General features: G+C 44.7%; 1 protein-coding gene across 7 annotated transcripts in view; it reads left to right on the forward strand.

Annotated features, from left to right (window-relative positions):
• Positions 1-25,275, forward strand: part of STRADA (STE20 related adaptor alpha) — a 546,126-nt gene that overhangs the window by 203,159 nt on the left and 317,692 nt on the right. For all 7 annotated transcript variants that reach the window (XM_069634117.1, XM_069634118.1, XM_069634116.1 and 4 more), the window contains one exon: positions 10,637-10,745. In XM_069634117.1, coding sequence (XP_069490218.1) covers positions 10,637-10,745 — 109 coding nt within the window. The remainder of the gene's footprint in view (positions 1-10,636; positions 10,746-25,275) is intronic.

The raw sequence follows: 25,275 nt of genomic DNA on the forward strand, positions 1-25,275 counted from the left end.
GAGCCAGTATAGTGATTTCAGTCCTGGAGAGATACGGTCCCTGGGCTTGAGGCCAAGGACAAGTCTTGCATTCCTATTCTGGATGAGTTGCAAAGGGCGGAGAGTAGAGGCGGACAGATTTAGATAGAGGCTGTTACAGTAGTCCAGCTTCGAGAGAACCAGGGCTCTAGAGACAGTGAGCTTCTGGGGGAAGGAGAGGAAAGGAAGGATACCTCTGAGGAGGTGTAGCTGTTAGTGTGACTTCTTAGAGACGTCGGATATGTGAGGAGAGAAGTAGAGTCTGCAGTCGAAGATGACCCCAAGGTTTTTTGCCTTGCAGGTAGGAGCAGGAAGAGGGCCCAGAGGGGCGGGCCAGAGAGCTGCAGGGAAGGAGGGAGTGAGTGTGCCGATGAGTAGAATCTCAGTCTTACTGGCATTAAGGCAGAGGTTGTTGACGGCACACCATTCCTGGATAGCAGAAAGACAGACAGAGATGAGGGAAGGAGAAGAGGGGGCCGAGGGTAGCCTGAAAAGGAGCTGGGTATCATCCGCATAGCACTGAAAGTTGGGGCAGAGAACGGCGATACGGTGGGCAAGAAGTGCCAGATACTAGTTGAACAGCCAGGGAGAGAGGTTAGATCCCTGGGGGACACCACAGGTAAAGAAAAAGATATCAGAGAGGAAAGACCCCAGTTGGACCTGGGAGGGTCGATTGGAGAGGAAAGAGGTCAGCCACGCCAGAGCCTGACCAGTGATACCCAGGTTATCACGGAGACGGTTGAGCAGGATGGTATGGTTGACAGTACCAGGTCTAATCTTGAATAGGGCTAATCTTATTAGGCTCCTTCATAAGTGTTCCACAACTACGGGTGATTAATCCTAGAGATATAAAGATTGTTGCATTTCTGAAGGAAACAGATCATAGCTGCATTCATCTGGCATCTAAGGCAATAATGCATCTAATTCAAGCAGCAACTGAGGATTTAAGGTGCTTGGGATTCGACTTAACAACTTGTCAAAGCAACTCGCCTGCCCAAGATACTAGGACATATGAAACAAAAAAACATCAAAACAAAGCACTGGTTGCAGAGCCTCAAGAAACAAATGATATAAACCACAAACCCATCAGATTCTCCCCTACCATCTTAAAGGGACCAAATGCATTGCGTATGAAGATAGCGGGCAGAACATCGGAAACTCCGAGCAAAAAAGAAATAAAGGAAGATCAGCTGGTGACCAGAATTGACCCTGAAAAATCATGGATTTGGCTAGCTTAGGCACTAGGATCAACGGATCTAAATTAGATTGAATGCCAGGAAGCCACAGTCTCCAAATTGCCCCATGGAACACCCGAAGATTTAACCACCCTTTTCTATAGATTAACTCAGAATTTATTGAGTTGGACATCATATGCATGTAGGAATGCTGGCTACAGCAAACGCCGGTTCTGGATGGTTTTACGTGCTTCTTAAACAAGGCATATAAAGGTCAAAAAGGGAGACCATCGTCTGGTCTATTGGCATTGATAAAAAACCAATATGCTGGGCAAAGTAGAGCGAGTAATAACACCATCACCACTTATTAGGATAACCATAATCCATGAATTACAATGGGTTTCTCTAGCCAAAAAAACTCGAATAATCTTCAACTCGTATTGGAACGCTAAAGCAAAAGATGGTAATAAATTCATGGAGCAAGTAAGCAAGTACATCGATGATCTGAGAGCAGAGTATATCGCGCCCCTCATAATACTATGCAGTGATTTGAATATTGATTGCTGTACTAAGGCAAGAGCAGAAGATTTATTATCGAACAAGAAACAACAAATGACCAGAACGAAGAGGTGGATGACAGAGATGAAATCCAGAGATCTTTTCATAGTAAATGGTACTGTGCCGGGAGATTTGGAAGGAGCCAAAACATGGTCCTCGCACATTGGATTATTTCTTTGTCGATTTGGCAACACACAAACTAATAACGTCACTAAGAATATTACCGACATCAAAGAGAGACCATAGCCTATTACTCAAGTTTGGAGAAACAAATATTCAACAGTAAGGTACCAAAACTATGGTCACATAAAATTTCCACAAATAATGGACTAAACTGCCTAAAACTGACTGCACAAATGGTTCCCTTGTCAAATGCCATAACTAAGTGTCAGCAGGCCAAAGCGTTGAGTATGAGAGCTGTTTGTCGGCCTTTAGAGAGTCAAGAGTGACTTGTGGAAAGACCAAAGTGACAAGACTACATTACTACAACATGGAACTTGTACACAAACAGAAATTTGCAAAGGATCTGAGGGAAGTTAAGAGACTAAAACCTTTGGAGACAACAATTCAGAGAAAGGACTTAAAAAGAAACTATCGGCATTGGGTAAAACTGCATCGGGAGCAACTATATCAAAGGGGCTCGAAACAAATGCTATGGCACTTAATAACAAAAACTCTAACTTCTTTTGGACATTGATAAACAAAACGTGAGCCCGCAAGGGGCGGAACAAATACACCCCATTCATGAAGCCCAGTGGCTAGAGCACTTTAGTAACATCTCTGAACAGCAAATGATGTTGAGTGCCACTTGAAACCAGAAATGGAAGAAAAATCATGGAAAAACCTTTCGAAAAACAGGAAATACTGGCTTTAATCAACAGGGCCAGCACATCTCGTGCACCGGGCCCAGACGGCCTGACGAACTTTGAACTATGGGCAGATATGTGTTTCTCTTGTTTACTAAAATTAACAATAAGAAGATTCCAGATTCTTGTAAAAGGGCAATAACAATCTATAAGGGGGGCGATAGAAATAAACCTGAAAATTATTGTCCAATCTCAGTTATTCGATGTGCTGGGGAAACTTTATGTGGGCATCCTACTCAAAAGATTAAAAGAATGGCTGACCACTAGTGGAAACATCGACAGCAGGCAAGCTGGTTTCGTTGAGTGAATTGTGTTTGAACTTGCTACTTATAAATTTACTTAAAGTGAAAACCTTGCATGAGAATCAAAAGCTATATCTAGCCTGCATAGACATGGCAGCCGCTTTTGGTAGAGTGGATCGCCAAATTCTTTGGACGAAGATGAAAGACAAAGGTTGTCCTATAGGTTTGGTAGCAGCCATTAGGTCTCTAACACTCGAGACGAGTATGCAGGTCCGCTTAGACCAAAAGGGCACCCTTAGCGAGCCGGTAATTACGACCTTAGGCCTGAAACAAGGGTGCCCATTGGCATCTATATTGAACAACTTTTGCATACTAGATGTAGGGAACAACCTTGAACCATCAAAAGCCTGTTCTCCACGACTAGCTGGAAAGCCCAGCGGTTATTTGTTGTATGCTGACGGCCTTATTCTGTTAAATTCTACGGCAGTAGGGTTACAGAGAAAACTTGAACTAGAAAAATACGTAAAAACCAACAATCAAAAGATAAATGCTGAGAAATCAGAAATCCTGGTCATCAAAAAATCACAAAAAAAAATGTGAAAAAGCCATTAAATGGTGCTTGGGAAAGAACCCGATACCAACCAGCCATAATCAGTGCTGATGTGGGGCTAAACCGTGGTTCGTGCACCTGCAATCAAAGATGGACCAGTTGATTGCCCAAGCTTTACTACTAAAGACATATTGGAAATTTACAGCTAAACCACGGGTGGAATTTTACAAAGCTAAAGTAACGCCATTGATAACATATGCAGGGGAAACTGGGCTGGGCATCCGGTGGGAAACCTAGAACAAACATGAGGCAAGATTTAGGAGGCGAGTGTTAAGGCTACCAAACGCAGTACCAGTAAGTGACATCAGACATGAATTGGGCCTTCACTCATTGCATGTACATATTGTATGGAAAGCTCTCTCAACATATAGAAAAATAGAGCTCTCAGATTGCCCTCCACAATATAAAATCCTGAAAACAGAAATGGAAAAGGTGCCTTTCTGGCCTTTTAGAGGAATGGCAAACGAAATGTGTGGAGATCTTGACTAACCGGGTGCACCGCAGAAAGCCTGTGTAAAAACCCCAAGAGAGTAAAGAGGTAATTACTAGCAGTAGACTGGACGTACTCAGATGGCACGAACAGTGTCTAAGAGACACAACTTTGCAACAAAATTAACAAATTGTCCTGATATCCTGCCAGCGTACCTTAAGAAGAGTGCCATTCCAAGGCACAGGGATCTAATTTTGCGTTTTCAGACTGAATATCCTACGCACAAAGGACAATTTTGTTAAACTATGGGATAGTCAAAGACACTATTTTTCGTTTATGCCAGCAAGATGATGAAACATTGTACCATCTAACTTTGTTTTGCAAAGAACTAACGTCGATAAGAACAAAGCTGCTTCAGGATGCGCTAATGCCGACATGTGATCTTGATCTGGATTCATGGTGGGAAGCTTTGTATGACAATCCAAATCAGAAAATAATCAGACTGTTGGGAAGCTTCCTGGAAATAATGTTAAAAACGTGAAGCCTCATAGGGAATTAATAAACGAAAATTTCATTTATATCAGTCAACAGGACAGAAGCCATAGCCAAGCCTAGGCCTGGAGATGAGAGAAATCCAGACAATTTAGTAAGGAAGTGAGACTACAGACGAGAAATTTGGGAATTATGGACTAAATTGATGTAGTGGCTTGGCTGTGGATAGTAAGGTGGATAATTCTAAAGAAAATGTTTGTATGTATTTACACGGTATGCTTAAAAAAAGAAAAATATGGAATCCTATGGCACAAGGATCAAGTTATGCTAGTGAACAGACACTCAGTGGGCCGGGTGCTCACAGTATGCTCTTATATACAGAGCTGTAATATGTTCAATATACATTGCTTTGCAATTAAAAGGTCTTAATGGTATGTATAAAATAATACGTTGACACTTTAGCAAAAGTGCCCAAATATTTGTTTAATTTTCTTTAGAGGCGATAGCAATCTTGACAGTGTTGGCTCATCTGCCAATGCATTTCGGAATAAAATTCCATCTCCAGGGGTGAGCACTGTGGTGGTTATGCCTATGTATCTGAGCAGAAGCTCATAACTCAGAATTTAGCTGTCAAGGGTTTTAGTCTCTCCCTGTAACCCCCTGGCAGCAAGCTGGGATCGGGGATATTGAAGGCTACATTCTGAGTTATTATGAGCTTCATTGCTAATCCCTAAAGATCCCCCTTCTCTCTACAGCCAGCCACCCAGTTGGAACTGGATTCCCACCTGCAGGCTGGAAGACAAAGGGGTGCAGAGCTTTTGACTCCTCCCTCACTTCCTGCCTTCAGACACTCTCAAGCCTGGGCGGGCTTGACCTAAGATAACATTAACACAAAGGGCTTTCCCGCCCTGGAGGCCAGGCGAAGAACCGAAAAGGGCAAGAAACACCAAAATGGTGAAAAATTAAGACCGGGCATTTTGCTAAAATGGGCACCCATGAGTGCCTTTACCGCAGCTTTGGAAACAGCCCGAGGTAAAGGTGCACCAAATTAGTAAAGAGGTTCACTGCCACCAGCCATTTAGGGTAAGCTTGTCCCTGTAACAGAAATGTTAGTGAGAATGAGAAAGGGGATACATTGTTTTCCCCCAGGCATTCCACATAAGGTGGGGTGTGCTGTCTCACCAAAATACATTTTAGAGTGGATACAATATCCTTTCTATCCTTGGGAATTGTAGTTCTCAAGAGGTGTTAGGGAGATGTATCATTTGTATGCTTCATCCCCTCTCCTAGTGAGACCACCAGCACTTTTGCTGGACTTCTGTACCTTTTTTCTTTCAATTCTGAATGAGTGGATCCTTTTCCCCCTTATTCTTTCTTGTGGGCTCTGTCTTTTGGAACTCTATTCTTTGTATTCTACCTGTACTACAGAGTCTATCTACTCCATAGCTCTTAAAGGCATCTGTATTTTACTACTGCAGCACACAGCTCCTTATGGGCAGTATTACAGGGGATCCTTAGGGTCCTCCTTTAAGATTCTTTTTCTATATCCTCGAGTAACTACAGTTCTAGTATCTCTCACAAAACTCTATAGTCTGATAGATTGGCACACACCACATTCAGTGGATACCTAGTATCTCTCCTCCAGTGACGTTTTAGTTACATCTCCTAGTTATGGCTGGTGGCAGTGGACGTGTTCTACCAACTATTGCCATTTTATACCGCAGGCTATGTCCATAGCCACGGTAGTGCACAATAGGGGCACCCAAGTACCAGCTTGAGGCCTCCCTTCTTTTTTCCCCATTACTAGCGTGGTTGTTCTTTGTTAGCCCTTCTACCATTCTGGGAGGGGGAGGTCAGGGTGGTCAGTGTTTGTGTTTTTGCCTTTGGTGGGAACCCTTGGGTATCCCTGCCTAGGCTCCAGAGTGTCTGGGCAGGCAGGAAGTGGTGAAGGAGTCTTCCACCCCCATGTCAGTGCCTGAATAGGACCAGCTCCCAAAGGGGGTCTGCTGTCCTGATTGGACAGCCAAACGCCCCTTTCTGTAAAATGCTGAGAGTTTGCAGAGGAGTGTGTGCTGGAACTGTATAAAAGGTGAGGCGTCTGAAGTGAAAAGCAAGTCGACCACTGGAAGCTGAAGTAACCGAAGAAGACAACCAGAGACACCTGCAGACCCTTTGCAACACTGTGAAGCAACAACTGGTGTCCTGACCCCGTTTTCTGTGCGACAGAGGGCTCCGAAGGTCCTAGGAGTTTCCAGAGCTGCGGAATCCCAATACCAGGACATCTGCTGCCCATTTCGAGTGTATCGCTGTGGAAAGGCTGAATCCGTCCAAATCTTTGCTGAAACCGTAAGAACTCTCCAGAGATCCAATCCAACTTGCCCAGACCCCCTCACCAGAGTGTGGGACTGCAGGAAGCGAAGAGAATTGAGAAGACGATCTGTGTCCTTTGTTGGTGCTGCAGAAAAGGTGCCAAAACACCAAGAAATTGCTGAAAGTCGTGCCAAGGTCCTCTCACAAGACTGCTGCAGAGAGATCCTGTCCATTGTCCTGCCTTCAGTCATGGCACCAAGGAATCTGGAGGTCGGGTCCAGAGCTGCAACATCACGGAGCATCCAGCACAAGCGTTTTCTTCAAACCTAAGCTACTGTGGGGGAAAAGGTATTGTTTAGCTGATTCTAAGAGGTCGCTCCAGAGCATTGGAGTGCACCACCAGGTGTCCAGGGTCACCCCCTCTTACCTCCGACTCAAGCTGCTGCTTGTGTCCTTCGAGTCCATTTACAGGTCTCCCTTGTTAGTTAACTTGCTGCTTCTATAACACTAGAGCCTTCGTATTTTTCTGCGTGGCAGGAGCTAGGGTTGTGTTTTTGGACTTAAATACTTGCCGTATGAAGAAACCCTCTCTAGAACCTTGAACCAAGCTAATGTTAACCTTACTATATGTGTTTGCAGAGTAAATGTATTACCCTATGAACTGTTAAAAAACGCAGGTACACATAATAACCGATATCATTGTCTTTTCCCTTTATAACATTGCTACAAATGTAATCGCGAACAAACACAAAAGTGAAAGTGTCCTATTTGAAGTGTTTTATCAAGTATTCCAAAGCGTTCTAGTGTAAAAGTCTAAAGTTTTTAAAGTGGTTCTGGTGTATGTGTATATATATTAATTGTATATTATAAGCGTAAGAGCTTCTTTGGTGTGTATGTCTAACTAGGGTTCAGTGTACTTATTTACAGCTCACATCTTCTTCTTAAGATAAGCCTGACTGCCCCACCACTCTACCAAGCTCCTGAGTTAGTACAGACTGATTCTAAGAGTTGGAGATCTACAAACCACTGGGATAGCTTACTAAAGTCTTACTACCAGTAGGTCTTCAGGAAAACTCCCCTAACACAAGGTTAGCCAGAGAAAATGTAAAAGGGGAGGCCAAAGGGCAACCCAGCAACAATAGGCTGTATATGCCAAAAGTTGTCAGAGGATACAATTAAAACGACACCATGTAGAGTCTTAAAATGACATACATAAAAAGAGTAAAAGGGTCTGCGAGTGTGGAAAAAGGTTCCCACTCACTGAGGTATAGGGGCAAATAATCCAGCAACATGTTTTGGGGGTCTCACAAGTGAGGGAGATTTAGCACTAAGTTTCAAATCTTACCTAACAGGGTCTTTAGAACTGTCCATGTGGATATAGATAGTAGACATGGATGCTGACTGTGGAGGGAGGTGGTTGTGTTTCTTTCTAATATACAATCCCAGATGGACAATTGATTCTTCTTTCGCTTTCCACGTTGCATTCCTAGCCCTAGAGATTCATTCCGACCGAGAAGTGGTCACTTGACAGTAAATTGTGAAAGTTTGAAAGAGAAAAATTAATTCATAGGGCTCTGTGATTTCCTCTCCTTTTCTCATAGATGGCAGATGCTAGTTTGTTTACCTTTTTTGCGGGTTATTTTGTAATTTTGCATAGTGTGATTGGAGAGCAAATCCAGCAAGATAGTCCTGTTCCTTATGTGCTCTTATAGGTAGGAAGTAGACTCATGTAGTTACACTATTTGATTCCAAAACATATGTTAACAGGGTAACCTCTGGACAAGCCAGACCAATGAAGGTAGCGATCGTGGCGGTCAAGACTAGGTCTCAAGAGGGGTGAGGGTGACTGAAAGCCTGCAATGAGCACACAAAGCAAGGACACTTACAAATTACTCCAAGCAGGTGTTATATTAAAAATATAGACTCATTTATTACAAGGCCTTTGTAGCATTGACCATAGCAAAGAATCACGATAAAACTCAAGTAAACCAACACATCACAATCAAATACAATATATATACAATTACTGAAGGGTCTAAAGAGTTCGAAGCACAAAATATGCAGACCACCTAGATGGGGAGGAAAACAGGCAGTGCAAGTAATCGTTAGACCCAGTTCGCCTTCAGAGGCCACTTAACTAGAAGGAAGTCCGAGCCCTACGAAGAGTGGAGCCTTGTGCTCAAAACTACCTGCGCACGCTGGTGCCAACGGGCCAAGGGGAGTCTCTTCAAGGAAATCGGGCAGTTCAGAGCGGTGAACAAAGGAGGGCGAACAGATCTCTGCTACTCAAAAGCGCGGCCTCCACTTGTGGGCAGAAGCAGAGCGCGAGTGCGAAAAAGGTGTGCTGTTTAACACAGCGAGGAAAAGCTACGGGCTACTGCAGGAGGGCGACCAGTTCCTAGCGTTGCTACTCACCAGTCCCCGATGCAGGCAGACCCAGGCTTCTCCGCGTCAGTTTCAGTGCTGGCAGGTTCAGATACGAGCAGGGGACGTCTCGGCGTCGAGTAGATTCCACAGCAGCAGAAGTTAGAGTTGAGGATGTCCCAAACGCAGTGAACCTGCACAGTTTGTTACCACAGCAGGGCAACGGAGCAGCGGTGTGTATTTCAGCCGAATGTACACTTCTCACTTCAGACCTGGGAACGTCAAGTGTACGAATCATGTGAGAGTGCTAAGGACACGGAATACAACACAACCTGACGGCGGTAACAGAGCAAGACTCCTGTGTAGGCTGGTCAATCCACTGGATGGCCCAGAGATGCTTCCGAAGGCTTACGTGCAGGAGATGATGAAGATGATGAGAATAGTTGTTCCCACTATTCCAAAGGGTCGAAGTACCAGTACAGGCCTTCTCGTTCGATCACAGGCAAAATGGTTTCACAGAGCGACAGCAGTGCAGAGGAGCAGTCCTTCAGCGGGTCACCAGCGATTCCTCGGTTCAGCCTCTTAGTTGCAGGATACTTGGCTCCTGTATCCGTTGTTCGTGAGAACTCAGGAGATCGACCTGGTAGTGGTGTTTCCAGCCTCCTCTTATCCAGAGTTCCCTTCGCCCCAAAACGGAGAGGACCCAATGGGAGATCTGCTCAGAAAACACTCACACCATACGTGGACAAATCACGGACCACGGTGGTCCCAGGCATTCAAGACACACTAGACTCTCTGGCAGCCAGGATGTGTATTGGGACCAGACATCCCAGCCCACATCCTGGAGGCACACACAAGGCATGTAGAAGCCTGCGAAAGCATCTGTGTTTCACGGGAAAGTACATGCCCAAATAAGGATGGCCCCGGGTTGGCTCGACCTGTTGAAGGTGAAGGGGCAAGACGGTCAACGGAGAGGACAAAGAACCTCGTGCCATGGCCATTTGGAAGCCAGGCCACCCATTTTGGCCAAACGCGAGAAGCGCGGTTAACAGGGCAAAAGGGAGTTCAAAAACACAAAGAACCGATCGCTGCCACCAGTCCCGTTCATGACATACTTGCACAGTTCGTTATAAATCCATCGAGAGTTACTAGGGCCTGTAGAATGACTAGAGACCCAAGAGCGCGGTAATGTAAGTTACGGTGCACTCTTGTGCCATGTTGCGTGAAAGCTGCAACATGAGAAAAGAACTACGGAAAACAACGATTCCCGGTACTGACTCTCTTAATGGCATGTCAGTTTCCCCGTAAGAATGGAGCGAAAGCCCAGAGGAGTGCGGCGGAAGGCTGCGCTTCTCTGGCAAAGTCTAGATCAGGGTGAAAACAGCAAAAAGTTTAGGGGTTGCCACATGGAAGGAAAATTACCTACAATTAAGAAATCTTTCCTAACAACATCTTATAATGTTTAATTGTTTAAGCCCCCTGCCTGTAATCTAAACATGTGTAGTCTATTCTTTGCAATGAGAATGCATGCTAAGAACACATGTTCATTCATTCTTTAATTGTGGTTTCAGAGTGAACTCCACGTGTCAAAGCTTTTCCATCACCCGAACATCGTGCCATATAAAGCAACCTTCATAGCAGACAATGAACTCTGGGTGGTGACTTCATTCATGGCGTACGGTAAGTAGACTAGCTAACAGCAGCTTGTGTGAGGGACAGTATTCCTGCCCTCCACTTCACATAGATCTACAGTAACTAAGCCTGAGGATTGCAGCTAGAGGCCCGTTTGCCTGGCACTGCATGTTTTCTAGTGAACATATTTACAAGGAATTCTTTTTGTGCAGCCTAGCGGAGAGCAATTTGTAGTGTTGCAATTGCAGAGTCAAGGAGTGTTGCCGTTACATTAGAGACACAATTGGGGACACTCAAACTGTATTTACATGGAAAAACAAACATAAATGAAGTGCAATGGTGGGGCGACGTTAATTGCATGTTATTAGAAATGGAACGGTTTGGGCACAGAGTAAAGCATGGTCATTTCAAAATTTAGTACCAGTACGCTTTGTAAATTTAACTGGGAAATTGGTCTCCTTGTTTACTGTTTTTGTTTTCATGTTTTGATGGAGCTATCTGCGACTTGTTGGTGTAGCTCTGTTTGAAAGCAGAAATGTAATAAAAATGATGAGTGGTTAAAATCTAAGATAGTGTAGACAAGAAGCCAGTCTAGGTATTGTCAGCAACTATTTGAAACATAAATGGTGACAGAGGAGCGGTGGAACGTCCAGGAAACCTTGCTCTGCTTTAAAAATGTAAGTGATTGACAAAGGGACAAAGAAGAGAAAATGCAGTAGCACCAAGTAAGACATCTATTCCTTCCTACATGTGGTTATTTGGGATAAGGTTGATGAACAAATAGACTTTGGCACGGTTTGGGGTTACTGCGCTATTATCAGTGTCTCATATCCTGAACAGCCCAGTTTAGTACATGCAATCTGAAATGGCCCATTGATAAAGGGTGCCTACTGGGTCCTCTGCTATTCTTGAAAATAAAGAACTAGCTGGACAATATAGTTGCCCTATCATGTAGCTCATTTCTCTCTCTTCCTGTTGCTCTAATTCCTGTTTTGGATGGTCTAGTATGTTCTCTGTCCCACCTCCCCACCCCGTCCCCCTGCCACACTTTTGTTCTTCGTATTGCTTAGGTTCAGAGTTGCTCTTCCGGAAAATGCCTGTTCTATTTAACAATCTTGTGCAGCTTTACCATTGGGTGCTCCTTTGTAGATGTGTGCAAACCTTCTTTTGGCCATTAGGCTGTGAATTATAGAGTTAGAGGTTTGTCTGTGCAGATGTAGCACTTTCTTGAATGCAGATGCTTAACCAACACTCTATGCCATTACAAGTACAAGAGCCCATATGAGATGTGTGTTCTGAGCCATCACAGTTATAGCAGCCCGGATGAGATGTCTGTTCTGAGCTGCCATTACAAGTATAGCAGTCCTCATGGGATCTGCTTCTTCTGAGCCATTCCAAGTATAGCAGCCCAAATGAGATGTCTGTTCTGAGCCATCACAGGTGTAGCAGCCCTGATAAGGTGTGTTCTGAGCCATTACACGTACATCAGCCCTGATGAGTTGTGTGTTATGAGCCATTACAAGTAGAGCATCCCGATGAAATGTGTGTTCTGAATCACTGAACATTTAGCAGTACTTTTGATAAGTCGAAAGTTAAGTCAACTGTGTTACAATTGAATGTTACCTGCATCTTAAATGTATATCTCTGATGCAGACTCATTAACACACCTATTAACAGGATTTGAACGAACAGGCTACACAATCTCTGCAGCAGGGTTATTGACTGACTAAGCTGCCTTTCCCAACAGGCTGTTGACACTGAAAGGCACATAGGGTTAGGGCATTGGCAGTTCCATGTGAGGCTTGCCTGACATAAACGGCTTGTCAAATGCCTGTTTGGACTATCCTACATTAGTAAGGAGATTCATATTGAGGCTTTGAAATGTGCTCGATTTTTGGCAGTGGAACTCAGTAGTCGGACATGGGGGAAGCAGAAAGTTTTAAAACGCGCAAGGCCGACTAGAAGGGATTGAAATATGCCATCTTCTCGCACTGTCTGAGGTTGATGGGACAAGCCAGACACTGTTCTTGCTCTTTACTTTAGCTTGCTGCAGAAAATGACACCACATGTTTGTGCTTTCTAAACAGCAGCTCTGTTAAGAAATTCAGGTACTGTCCCAAAACATAGTCCTGCTAAGAAATGTGGACATTATGCAATCAAGCCGGCTGTGAATATGTGGCATTGTGCCATGACATGCGTACAGTATAGCAGCTCCTTTGAAAAATTAGGCTCCTTTGCCTGAATATATAGCAGTCCTGTTGAGGTACAGGTACAAGTACAATCTGTGCCACTGAAAATATATACAGCACTGCTTCGACCTGTATCCATTATACTTGCTTGCGGTGGGTGGTCAGAAAGGGAGTTAAAGTTCAGACCACATGCCTAGCTATGCAATTGGTGTGCTTCTGTGATTAACAGAAAACAAAGTATGAAATGCCCATGCTGCTGCAACTGTGCTGCCTCTATTAAAGCCAATTAAGCAGAAATGCAGCCCTTGTTTAAGGCAATTTTCATTTTACACAATCTACCTGTGTCCTAAAGCAAAGTGAAAAGCATGTTCATGATTCGAGATGCTTTAATAACAGTGTAACCTACAAAATGCAGGCAGTTGAACAAAGTGAACAAAACTCTTCCCTTTTATACATTACTCAAAGTATTATCTTGATAGAATCATTAACAGAGGAGTGTTAAAAAAAATTCAACAGACCAGGACTCATCCTAGCTGCTTCTTTCAAGGAACTATGTTGATTACTAAAGTAAAGAATTAAAAGGGCAATATTAATAAGGTTTCTGTGCATAAAAAGGCCCTATACGCACCTTATCTGGAGGGCTGAGATAAGGGGTCTCCAACCTTTACATTATTTGAGGGCCAATTAGTGGGAGCTACTGGTGAGAACTACTAGGGTGGTAATGTCCATGCGTATGAGAATGTGTACTGCGAGGGTCGGAAATGTGAGGCGGACAACTTTGTGAAGCTTTTTCAAAAGATGCCTTTTCATTAACTCAAAAGGGTTTGTTAAACTCCTCACTATCCCCACCCTGACTAGCATTTCCTTGCCTATCAATATAAACTAAAAGAAACCCTCTAACAAAAGGATTCTGTCCCTCACATTTGTGCATACAGCAAACTTAACAAGGTGTTGGATGACAATTCAAATATAATGGAAATAAGTTATGTTTGAAATCCGGTAGGTGTTTCTCCTTGTAGCCTGGAGGAGTTCCCCTTCCCCAGATTCAAACAGGATTTCAATCAACAGTTCAAAAGAATAAGGAAATCCAAGTTCCAATATAGTTCATCTTGCTCCAGGAAGTCTCTCATTTGGACTTGATGAGCAGTTCAAAAGTATTGAACAAGTGCCACACCCCTGCATTATCACACAACTCCTTCCTAGCCACGGAAGCCAAATGTAGTTGACCCCGCCTACCTTGGTTGGCACGGGCTCCTGATTTTAGCTTACACAGGTAACCTTGAAGCAGCCAATGAGGGGGGGAGAAGAGGGTTAGGGAGAAGTTGTGGGTAGGTAGGGGTTGTTAGGATCACCAGAATTTCTTTTAGGGTTCTTGAATTGGATAGGTATGGGGAAACCTGGGGAAAGAAACCTGGTAGGTCACACACGTGAACATGAATCATGCAAAAACCTCCTACCTACTCCTGACGCTAGGCTAATACCCTTCTTGTTTAGGATATAGCTTTCTAAACCCCCTGTCTCTCGCCTTTTCACCCCTGAGCAGCAACAAACATAAGCACATAATGGTTATCGGTAATCTACTGATAACTGCAGTAGCATACAGCATGGAAATAACAAAACAGACATGTATCGTGCAACAGCATGGTATCCACATTGGTTAACCAAACTCTCCTGCTGTGTCACCTGGCGGAGGTTACGCTCATAGAAATGTCTTTTAAAGTGAGCAACTTGCAGCAACACATGGATTAGGACAAGAGCAAGCAGCCACAAACCACGTAAGCGTCCCTCGCTTTTCTCATGAATTATGCCAGCAACGTTCCAATATTCTGAACGCTAGGATTCCGATTTCTGCAGTTTGTTCAACATGAGTTTGTGATACTTGCTTGTTACAGCGAAAACACATGTGACACTCAATTGCACGTGTTGCAGCTCTTCATAGCATGCTAATGAGTAGCGCATAGAAAACAAACACACTGTGCGAGTTGCACAGAAATAATGTCAGGATACACTCTCCAAACACCCCCATACTCCCCGTTTGCCTTTAACTGAGGCCTGGTAGGCTTCCCAGCAACACCCCAGGCAATGTCTTATCCTGCATTGGACGGACACAATGGCGTGACCTGCTCTGTTCCCCAAAATTAGGGATAGTGTCTTCTGTAGCAAGCCACCTCCCAGCATGGGCCTGTGTCCTGATGCACGCTTCTCCTCGAACGCTGCACACCTGCTCTCCTCCGGTCCGTGCCTGCCACACCAACAGTCACTACTGGCCGAGGAGGAACTTAAATAGTATGCGCAAGCCTGTGCCCGCGCCGGCCCAACTAAAATCCTATGGAATCATGGGAAATGTAGTCCTCTGCCCATTTTTGCATGCAGATACCGTCCTGGGGCCGCTTTGAAGCCCTGAGGCCCTTTTTCCTTACAACAAGTCTTTTATCTCTCCACTTGTGGCAGAGAGTTCAATACAACTTCTTCTCAGAAAATAAGGATACTTCCACAGTTCATCCTTATCAACGGAAAATGCCTTTGTCAGGATGATTCTGCAACAGTCCACAAAATACTTGCTTCAGCAATATTAATTGTCGGGATGATTCCACAGCAGTTCATAATATATTTGTGTGTTCTTGCCACTTCGTCCTCAACACTTTTAATCACATTTACTTCCACCTGGTCCACTCACCTGGCAGGTCTACCACTACAAGGTCCCTTGGCCTGGTATACTCGCCTACCAGGACTAATAAAACTACTAACACTAGTACAAGTACTGCTGTGGTTCAATCTGCTTCAAACTACTTGTAAAGTCTCTTGACTTTCCACCACATCAATTTTGACTACTACTTCTGAGAAAACATGTAACACATTGGTGCTGTTGGTTCCACACTTGTGATTGCCACATGCAATGTAGGTTATGCTCCTCTCCTCCTGCATACCTTCTGTCAGAAGGGCAGCTTTCCTGCTACTCTTGTTTTCCTACTCTTGTATTACCCAAGTGCTGGTAATTGCTTTCTCTGACTCTTGCTCTTCTTTGACTTAGGCAATGCTTGTTTAGGTTAGTTCCCCTTGTTGCTTCTTTGTCCCTCTGACAATAGGGTCTACAAATAACTTGCTTCTTAATTGCTGTCTCTTGGCTTTGGCAATGTTGGTTCTTTGTAACTTGCTTTGCCATTGTCCTCTTTTGGCTTTGGCAGTAATTGTTTTATTTACTTCTCTCATTGCCCTCTCTTGTTGTTGCCAATTATTCTGATACCCATAAACACAATGACACCTTTCTGGCCTGTTCGGCAAGTTCTTATGCTGCCACTTTCGCCTCTTCGTATCAGCTCTGTATTGATTATTATGCCGCTTTACATTAGTTTGGTATTCAAAGTACGTGGACCTCTCCATCAGGCGATTACTGAGTGCTCCGGGGTCACAATATGCTAGTGAACTCACGGGTCTTGCATGCGTGTCCACTCGCACAGCTGCCTCCTGGGTCTTCTGCTTCTTCTGCTCTGCTTGGCCCGGCAAACTGCTTCTCTTTGTTTTCTGCAGCCCTTGCCTGTCGGAAAAGGAGCACTCCTCACTCCAAAGGCTCAACGGTGCTCGCCTGCCACCGGAGCCCGACTCAATATGGGGAAAGCTTCTCATCATTGCGCTTCCCGCCGTGCAACCTCTGCAGCTATGGTCTTCAGGGGGAAAGCTTCCACAAACAACGCTTCACGCTGGATAACCTCTGCAATCCAGGTCTCTAAAGGTAGAGACACTCTCTCAGAACCGGCATCCGTTCCTCAAACGATGGTGGCTCTGTCATCTCTGCTCTCCTTCAGCTGCAAGTGCAATGTGGAGTTTCTGCAATCACTCCACCTTCCACTATTGCTCTTCATGGCCTGCACCTGAGGCTGCCTTTTATGCTTCCCAATCTCCCTCGGGTGTGGGTCATTAGCCCTATCGGGCTGCAACTTGCAGTCCAGTGCCTCTGCACCCCTCTTCTTCGTCCCAGTACTTTGGGCATATTGGGACTTGAGGTCCCCAATGTTCCCCTTTCTTCTTTTAATGGGAATATTGTTATCAACTTCCTTTCTATCCTTACTTACATCTTCTAAAGCAGTATTATAAGGATGTGGTTTATCTTTACAGGGGAATTAGGGTTTTCAGAATCTGAGATGTTAATGGTTGAAGAGTCGCATTTAACAATCCCTTGTTGATCACAGGAGTTTTCACCACCATAAATGTGAGGCACTTTAGGGGGGGTTCTTACTCCCAATAAATGATTGGTTATGGCAGTTTCCACCACCATCAGGGTAGTTAGTTTTGGGAAAGTAAAGTTCCCTCCGACAGCAATCCATTATGTATTCCGGCATTACTGATGCTTCGTCCTATGAGGAAGCCAAATGCTGGTTCTCTCCCAACAGAGTCCCCCGTTCCCTTAGGGACCTTCTCCTTTCAGCTGATTCCCCCGGCTAATACCACCCCCAGGGTCGGGATCAAGAAGCGGCTGCCTTCCCCATGCCACCTGGTAGGAGATGTTTGGTTGGGTGTTTTGTGAGGATGCTGCTGGATTTATCACAGTACCAAGATTATTTTTGCCAGTATATAATTGCTCTTTATATAAAAAAGGAATAACATAAGCGTGTACCATGATATTCATAACTTCAAAAACATCTTTATTTCATAATTTTTTAATAGATGTCTTCTAAAATTTGTCAAGCATATCAAGAATTTAGGAAACCAGGCGACAGATTTAATGTGACAGCATGACACTACTGAGCACTGGTTGATCGCCTGCAGTTTGAAACTGCAACAGCACTCTGATGTTGGCGCAATTAGCGTTGCGATAATGGCACAGAAACGGGGGGGTAGGAGGGAATGTGTACCTCCATCAGAAAGCTAGAACTAAACATCCCACTTTCCGCCCAACTCAAGATTGGGCGGAGCTGTAAATACAGTGGTACTAGCGTTACCACTGCATTTTGCTGTTCCACCCGACTCCTGATGAGGCTGTCTTCAGGAAGGAAAAAGGTTGGTTATACACCCAGCAGCAGAGTTTAACGTTCTAGAGACACTTATATAGCTTCTAATGCTTTCAAAGTCCAATCCCTAACTATACAAAAAAGTCAGTGTAAGAGTGGAGCAAAGTCTTACGAAATAGCAGAATAGCAAATGTTCCGCGGGATACTTTCTCTAGGATAAGATTACTTGATATAACACAATTTAGGAGGACTCTGCAAAAGGACTCCCAGGGACACATGCTGGTAAGCTTGGGTCAGAGGTAGAGTGGACACCTTCCTGCACTCGCTCTGGAGCAACTTCTTCGGTTCAAAGTAAGTTATACCTTTTCACCCCACAGTGCCTTAGGTTAGTAGAAATAAAGGTAGCTGGGTTCTCCTCTGTGCAGCAGCGACAGACCCGGTCTCCTGATTCCTCTGGTGATTAAAGGAAGGACTCTGAATGGGATTTCTCAGTAGCAGTTTCTAGAGAGGACCCTAGGCATGGTTTTCTTTAGACTACTTGGTCAGCCTGCAATTTTGGCACCTTTTTCTCCGCACCAACAAAGGACGGTATTGTTGGGCGAGATTTCCCAAAGTCCCACTTGGAGGTAAGATTTTAGTAAGCTATCCCAGTGGTTTGTAGATCCCCCCCCCCCCCCACTCTTAATAGCAGTCTGTACTACTCGGAGACCTTGGTAGAGTGGCAGAGGAGTCGGGCTTATCATAAGAGGAAGATGTGAGCTGTAGGTAAGTACCATTGCCTGTAACTTGATGTTTAAGCGCCCATATACACCTGGGTCAGGAGCGCTATACAAATAAATAAACAAACAAACACTGAACCAAGGTAGTAATGTACATCAAAGAAACACTTACCTCTATATTTTAATATAAATGTATGTTTTTTATATTTACACAAGAATCACTTTTAAATACTTTGCACAATAAACCAAACCACTAAGGAATACTTGAGAATACTTTTCAAAGGCCACAGCTTAGTTTGTAGTTGCTTGCAGTTTCATTTGTTACAGTTTTTGACAGTAATAACAGTTCTATTGTATTATCGTTAGTAACGCGCACTCGTGAATCTTAGCAGGAATACGGTAAATACATTTACTCTGCATACATATATAAGATAGTGACTTTTGATAAGGAAAATAGTTGGTTAGTGTTACACTAGCAAGTCTTAGTGTTAGAGGCGGTTTCTTCGCACAGCAAGTCTTTTAAGTTCCTAAACGCAACCCTAGCTAAAGGCAGTTCGGAGAGGGCTTAGTCTTGACGAGAAGCAGAATACGAAAAGTTCCTGTGGATACTTTAGAGTCTTAAGAAGATTAAACCAACATTGGAGACCCTGTTAAGGACTCGCTAAATGGACACAAGCAGCAGCTTGAGTCCGAGGGGGTTACCTTGGACACCTCTATGTGCACTCCAACACTCTGGAGCGACTTCATGGATCAAGGTAAGCAATACCTTTCTCCCAACAGTACCTTAGGTTAGAAGAAAAGATGGTGGCTGGATTCTTCTCGATGTGGCGGTGCTGGACCCGACCTCCAGATTCCTTGGTCTGATGAGAAAAAGCAGGAAAATGGATGGGATCTCTCAGCAGCAGTCTTGAGGGAGGACATTTGGCATGGCTTTCATCAACTTCTCTGGTTACTCTGTGGTTTTGGTGCCTTTTCTGCAGCACCAACAAAAGACGTGATTCCAATCAATCTTCAGTTCCTACCGTCCCACACTCTGCTGAGGGCGTCTGGATGAGTTGGATTTTGTCTCTGGAGGGTCCTTGAGGGCTCAGCAAAGACTTGGATGGTTTTAGCCTTTCCATGACAATCCACTCAAAATGGGCAGCAGGTCTCTGGATATTGGGGTTTCGCAGCTCTGGAAACTCACTGGACCTCTAGAGATGGCTCAAATAAAAGTTTGTGTTGCAACTGGTTATCCCCACCAGTCAAATGGAAGGAGTCGTCCTCTTAGGAGATCCTCTGTCGTAAAGAAAACAGGGTCAGGACCACAGTGGTCGTGTCATGGTGTTGCAAAGGGTGTGCAGGCGTCTCGGGTCATCTTTTTCGGTCTTTAGCTTCCAGTGATCGATTTGCTTTTCACTCCAGAAGTCTCACAATTTATACACTTCCAGCACACCCTCCTCAGCAATCTCTCTCAGCATTGTACAGAAAGGGGCATTTGGCTTTCCAATCTGGACAGCCAGACCCCCTGTGGGAGCTGGTCCTGTTCAGGCACTCTGGCAGACAAAGGACAGGGGGGTGGAAAACTCCTCCCCACTTCATGCTGGCCCAGACACTGGAGCCTAGGCGGAGACACCCAAGGGTTCCCGCGAAAGGCAAAATACACACATAGGCCTCGCCAACCAGAATGGTAGAAGAAGGGCTGACCAAGAACAACCACGCTAGTAATGGCGAAAAAAGAGGGGCCCCAAGTTGGTACTTGGGTGCCCCTATTTTTTACTACCGAGGTTATGGACATAGCCTGTGGTTAAAAAAAGACAAAATAATTGGTAGAATGGGTTTAACCCAAAACTTTGAGGGGTGTGGGGGGCTGGATGTGCCCATAATGCCGAACAGGGGGAGCGGGGGTGACAGGTGTGTCCCCCGCTCCCTGTATTTGGCATTACGGCTTCTGCTACCATGACATTGGAAGCTTGGTACAATAGAGAGAAAAGCACCCTGGGCTCCAGCTCCGACCCATGTTAGTGGGAAGGAACTGACACTGCAGGTGTACAGGAGGGTCGGCGGCACACTTCTGTGTGTGCCACCTAAAAAGGTAAGCGGGGGGAGGGGAGTTGCGGGGTGGCACACAGTCATCTATGTGATCACTGCACAACAGGATTTTGAGATTCAATCTTTTTGGATTTCTAATATCCCGATGCGCAGTAATCCCGTAGATCCGGTAGAACACATCCACTGCCACCACCCATAACTAGGTGATTGTCTATGTAACTAAAAAGTCACAGAAGTAGAGAGAAGGGGGATACTAGGTATCCCTTTGGCACTCCATATAAGGTCGGGTGTGCCAATCTCTCAGACTATGTTTTAGGAGAGCTACTAAAAGAACTGTAGTTATTTGAAGATTGTACAAAGGAATGTCAAAGGGGGACCGTAGGGGTCCCCAGCAACACTTCCCTTAAGGAGATGTGTGCTGCAATGGTAACATACAAATGACTTTAAGAGCTATGGAGTTGATAGACTCCATAGTACAGGGAGAATACAAAGTATAGAGTTCCAGAAGAATGAATGAGTGGAAAAAGAAACCACTTATTCAGGATTTAAAGAAAAAGGTCCAGAGGTCTAGCAAAACTTGCTGGGGGGGAAGGAGGGGGGTCACACTCCGCATTTTACAGAATTTTACAGAATGGGGCAGGACAGCCCCCCTCCCCCCTGCCCAGTGGGAACAGGTTCCATTCAGGCACTCTGGCAGACAAAGGGCAGGGGAGTGAATAACCTAGGCGGGGACACTGAAGCGTTTCTGACACAGACACACCCTGAGCCCTCTACCCCTCCCCCTCACCCCTTGTAATGAAGCCATTGGCGGACCTACTTGGGGCTAGATATGGGAGAATGGGAATACAGCTGGAGGGAAAGGTTGAGATTATTACATTACATGACAACATTCTGATATACTTGAGGGACCTTCAAAGCAATCTTGGAAAGGTCCTTGCAGTGGTCAAAACCTTTGGAGAATACTGAAATCTTGCCCTTAGCAGACGCAACAATTAAACCAGCGGAGCTCCACGGTCTTCTATGGAGCCCTGTGCATATTAAATACTTGGTGGTACAGGTAGCAAGAACAGCGCAATTGTCCCGCGCACTCAATTATACAGCTATGGCCGATGCCCTTTGTGTTAAGATGGAACGTTGGAAATCCCTTCGAGTGTTAATCGCTCTAGTCAAGATGATTATTCTGCCAAAACTCTTTTACTTGTTCAGTACCGTCCCGGTGTGGCTGGACAGAACACTTTTCTCGAAACTAAAGAGCGCAAGCCCCTCATTGGTATAGAATGGACAGTCAAGACTAAACTGGCGGATAATAACAGATCAATATCCACAGGGGAGGACTGACAGCACCAGACTTTGGGGTCTATTATTTAGCAGCTCAAGCGCACTATGCGTCACAGTGGGCAGCCGACTATCTTGACCCCAAGATACCTGCGAACACCATCCCGACCCCGAAGGCTACGGTGCAGCTCTATAGACTAGCAGCGGCACGCCCCAAACGCTATAATGCAATAGACCTGGCACTGGTAACGCGGGCGGCCTGGGCCAAAATAGCTGAAATACAGGGACCAGAAACGCTCTATCATCCAAGCATGCCAATTTGGAGCGCTCACTACATTCCTCCCACGCTTGATCCCGAAGTTGCCACGCATAGGGGTGATTGAGGCCTTTACCAATGGGGTGACCTATCTTCATACAAGAAATGTATAGAGTGGGAAGCGATAAAAAAGATAATTGGTGACACGGCAAAACAAAGAATGTACTACATAAGGATGAGATCTGCCACTGCAAAGGTGTGGAAGACATTCCCAACTGAACCAGCAATACACCTGGGAATGGGATACATGTTCACTGCGGGGAAAGGTAAAATAACAGCTTCGACACTGTACAAATGTATAATTGCCACCCGACCCCCGGTAGCTCATGGAGCCAGAAAGCAGTGGGAATTGGATTTAGGTCACCTAATCACTGACCATCCAGAAATGTGGGCTAACCAGACATAATGGTCCCAACAATGTGCCTACTTGCAGCCACAGAGAAAATGAACCCCACGTGGCGGAAGTTGTTAAACTTTGGTTTATTATTGGCAAAAAGGGCTATACTCCCAAAATGGGGAAAGTAGGACTGCACCCACCAAAGTGACTGGGATAAAGACATGCTATGGGCGAATGACGACAAAACGTGCATTGAATTAATGCATCCTGCAATGAGACCCAGAAACATTTGGGATAGATACAAACAATATTTGGCTGATAATATGAGTGACGAGGAGGGTATTAATGAGTAATGATGCTGTACGCTTGATACGAGTGAAGTTGAATTGACATGTATGACGGATAACTAGAAAATGTTTAAACCTGTATTGTACCTGTGGAAGTTAAAATTAAATACAAAAAAAAAAAGAAATGGTGACAAAAGAATGAAGCCACCATGTTGGAATATAGGTGACCCTTTTGCGCACAACCGAGACTGTGAATACAGTCTGCGGGGAAAAAAAAGCACAATAGTTGGTAGAGCACTGCCACCAGCCATAACTATAGGATTGTTTATGTGACTAAAAAAGTCACAGGAGCAGAGAGAAGGGGGGGGGGGTACTAGGTATCCACATTAGGTGGTCATAGTATAACATTTTAGGAAGGATTCAAAGTATCCCTCTATCCTTAAGAACTGTAGTTACTTGAAGATAGTAAAATAATCTCAAAGGAGAACCCAAAGGTTCATAAGGTGCTGTATGCTGCAAACGTTTAACATGGATGCCTTTGAAGAGATATGGAAGAAAGCAGACTTTATAGAAAAGGTACAACACAGAGAACAGAGTTCCAAAAGTCAGAGCAAATTGGATGAATGAGGGGCAAAAGACTGCCCTCATTCAGGATAAATAATTCATTATACACCACGCTCTGCTGTTAAAAAATAATGTGCCCTGCCAGTTTTGCATAGCCCAATTCATTCAAATTGCTCACATTCCAGGTCACTGAATGTAGCCAAAGAAAAGTAAGCCAAAACCTACTTTGTTGACTACCTTTGAAAGTTTTTATGTCAAAACAATTGTCGAGATTGAAAAAATGAACATGTGAAAATCATGTGATCAAGTTATATGCAAAAAAAAAGTGTAACTCTCGGGGCTTCCCTTATAGCGATGAAATGTGCACGGATCACATGTGATTAATCCTGTGGAGTCATCACTAAACCTAAAGCCTAAAGTCTTCTCCCATGTGGCCAAGGTAAGGCAGCCTCTACTTGATCCTCACCCTGGAGGCGGTAACATACGGGAGGATCACATGGGAGGGCTTTCGAGGGGAAGTGGTGACTCCTCTAGGAGAGATGCAGTATTCATCCTCTTTTGAGGATGAGATTCCCATAATACCCAAAAACCTAATGCCATGCTGTCCATGTACAATTCCCTCTCCTTAAACTACCCAAAGCACAGACTATGGAAAGTCTGCTAAACAACATAAATTTGCTACATTGGCGGTTCAGAAAATAAATATGATGACACCAAATTGTTATGATTCTACCTTTTACATAGAGGTTTTAAAAACAAGAATGCGTCCTCTTTTCACAACCTCCCATAAACTGGACAACTCTCAATTCACAAATCAGTTAAAGTTAATTAAATATAAAGAAACCAAAAAGATTATGGACTTCAGAAACCATGATGCCTGTGGTACTGAGACGAGGAAGAGGGACTCAGTTGATGAGGATTAAAGGTACTGTGAAACATAGTGAGCAGTCTAGTTGTTCTAGTGGGAAGCATCTGAGTGTGACATTTAAATTCAGTAATGAGATTCAGGTGAAAGAAGGAGACCCTGAGGGACTAGCGGCATCAACAGGGCTGACAGCGTCAAACGGACTGAATGCGGGAGATGCTGTGGAAGCAGTAGAAGCACCAGCTGAGGCCGACACAGAAGACGACACGTGGCAGAGAAAGCACCGCTGGAAAGGCATTGGGGAAAGCGAGACCGCGTGGGAGACGTGCTCCCAACATGCTGTGAACTGCTCCGGTAAAGAAGTAGAACCAGAGACCTCAAGGAGCTATCGGCATCACCGAAGGACTGTGCTTCTTGCGACAGTCATACCGGAGATGGCAGCAATGCAGACCGGCCCAAGGAGACCTGAGATCTTCTGCAATACACTCGAGCAAGAAGGCGACGGAAGGGGAAACCGGTGAGTTTGCCTGAGGCACCAGTTGACCCTGAGGCGCTCCAATGAGACATTTAAATTGAACTAATGATTTTGAATACCGAGCAAGTGAAATAAAGCAACCAGGTCGCAACTCTCCTTATAAGGGATACCAATTGGGGAATGATTGTAACCCGCATTGCCAGAAGCCACGAGGCCGCATAAGAATAACACATAGGCCGCAAGAGCACAAATCTTTTACATTAAACCGTAATGGGGAGAAACTTGTAACCTGCATTGCCAACAGCCAAAAGACTATAGAAGAGTAATAGAGACAACAAGGGTGCAACTTCCCTTTTTGGAATACCAATCTGGGCAGATCTGTAACATGTTTTCAAGAGACTATAAAGACGAGCAGTTCTTGTTCAAACATCCTCACATAGGATACTGGTGTGGAGAATCTTGGAACAAGCGAACAAAATCATAGTTGTAGGAGTTTTCATCCTGGCAGGCAAGTAAACCAGGAAAGGGACCAATAGTAGGTAGTTCTGGCAGGCGAGTGTACAAGGAAAGAAGA

Source organism: Ambystoma mexicanum, chromosome 13, assembly GCF_040938575.1.
Source record: "Ambystoma mexicanum isolate Mex_15411 chromosome 13, UKY_AmexF1_1, whole genome shotgun sequence".
Classification (NCBI taxonomy): Eukaryota; Metazoa; Chordata; class Amphibia; order Caudata; family Ambystomatidae; genus Ambystoma; species Ambystoma mexicanum.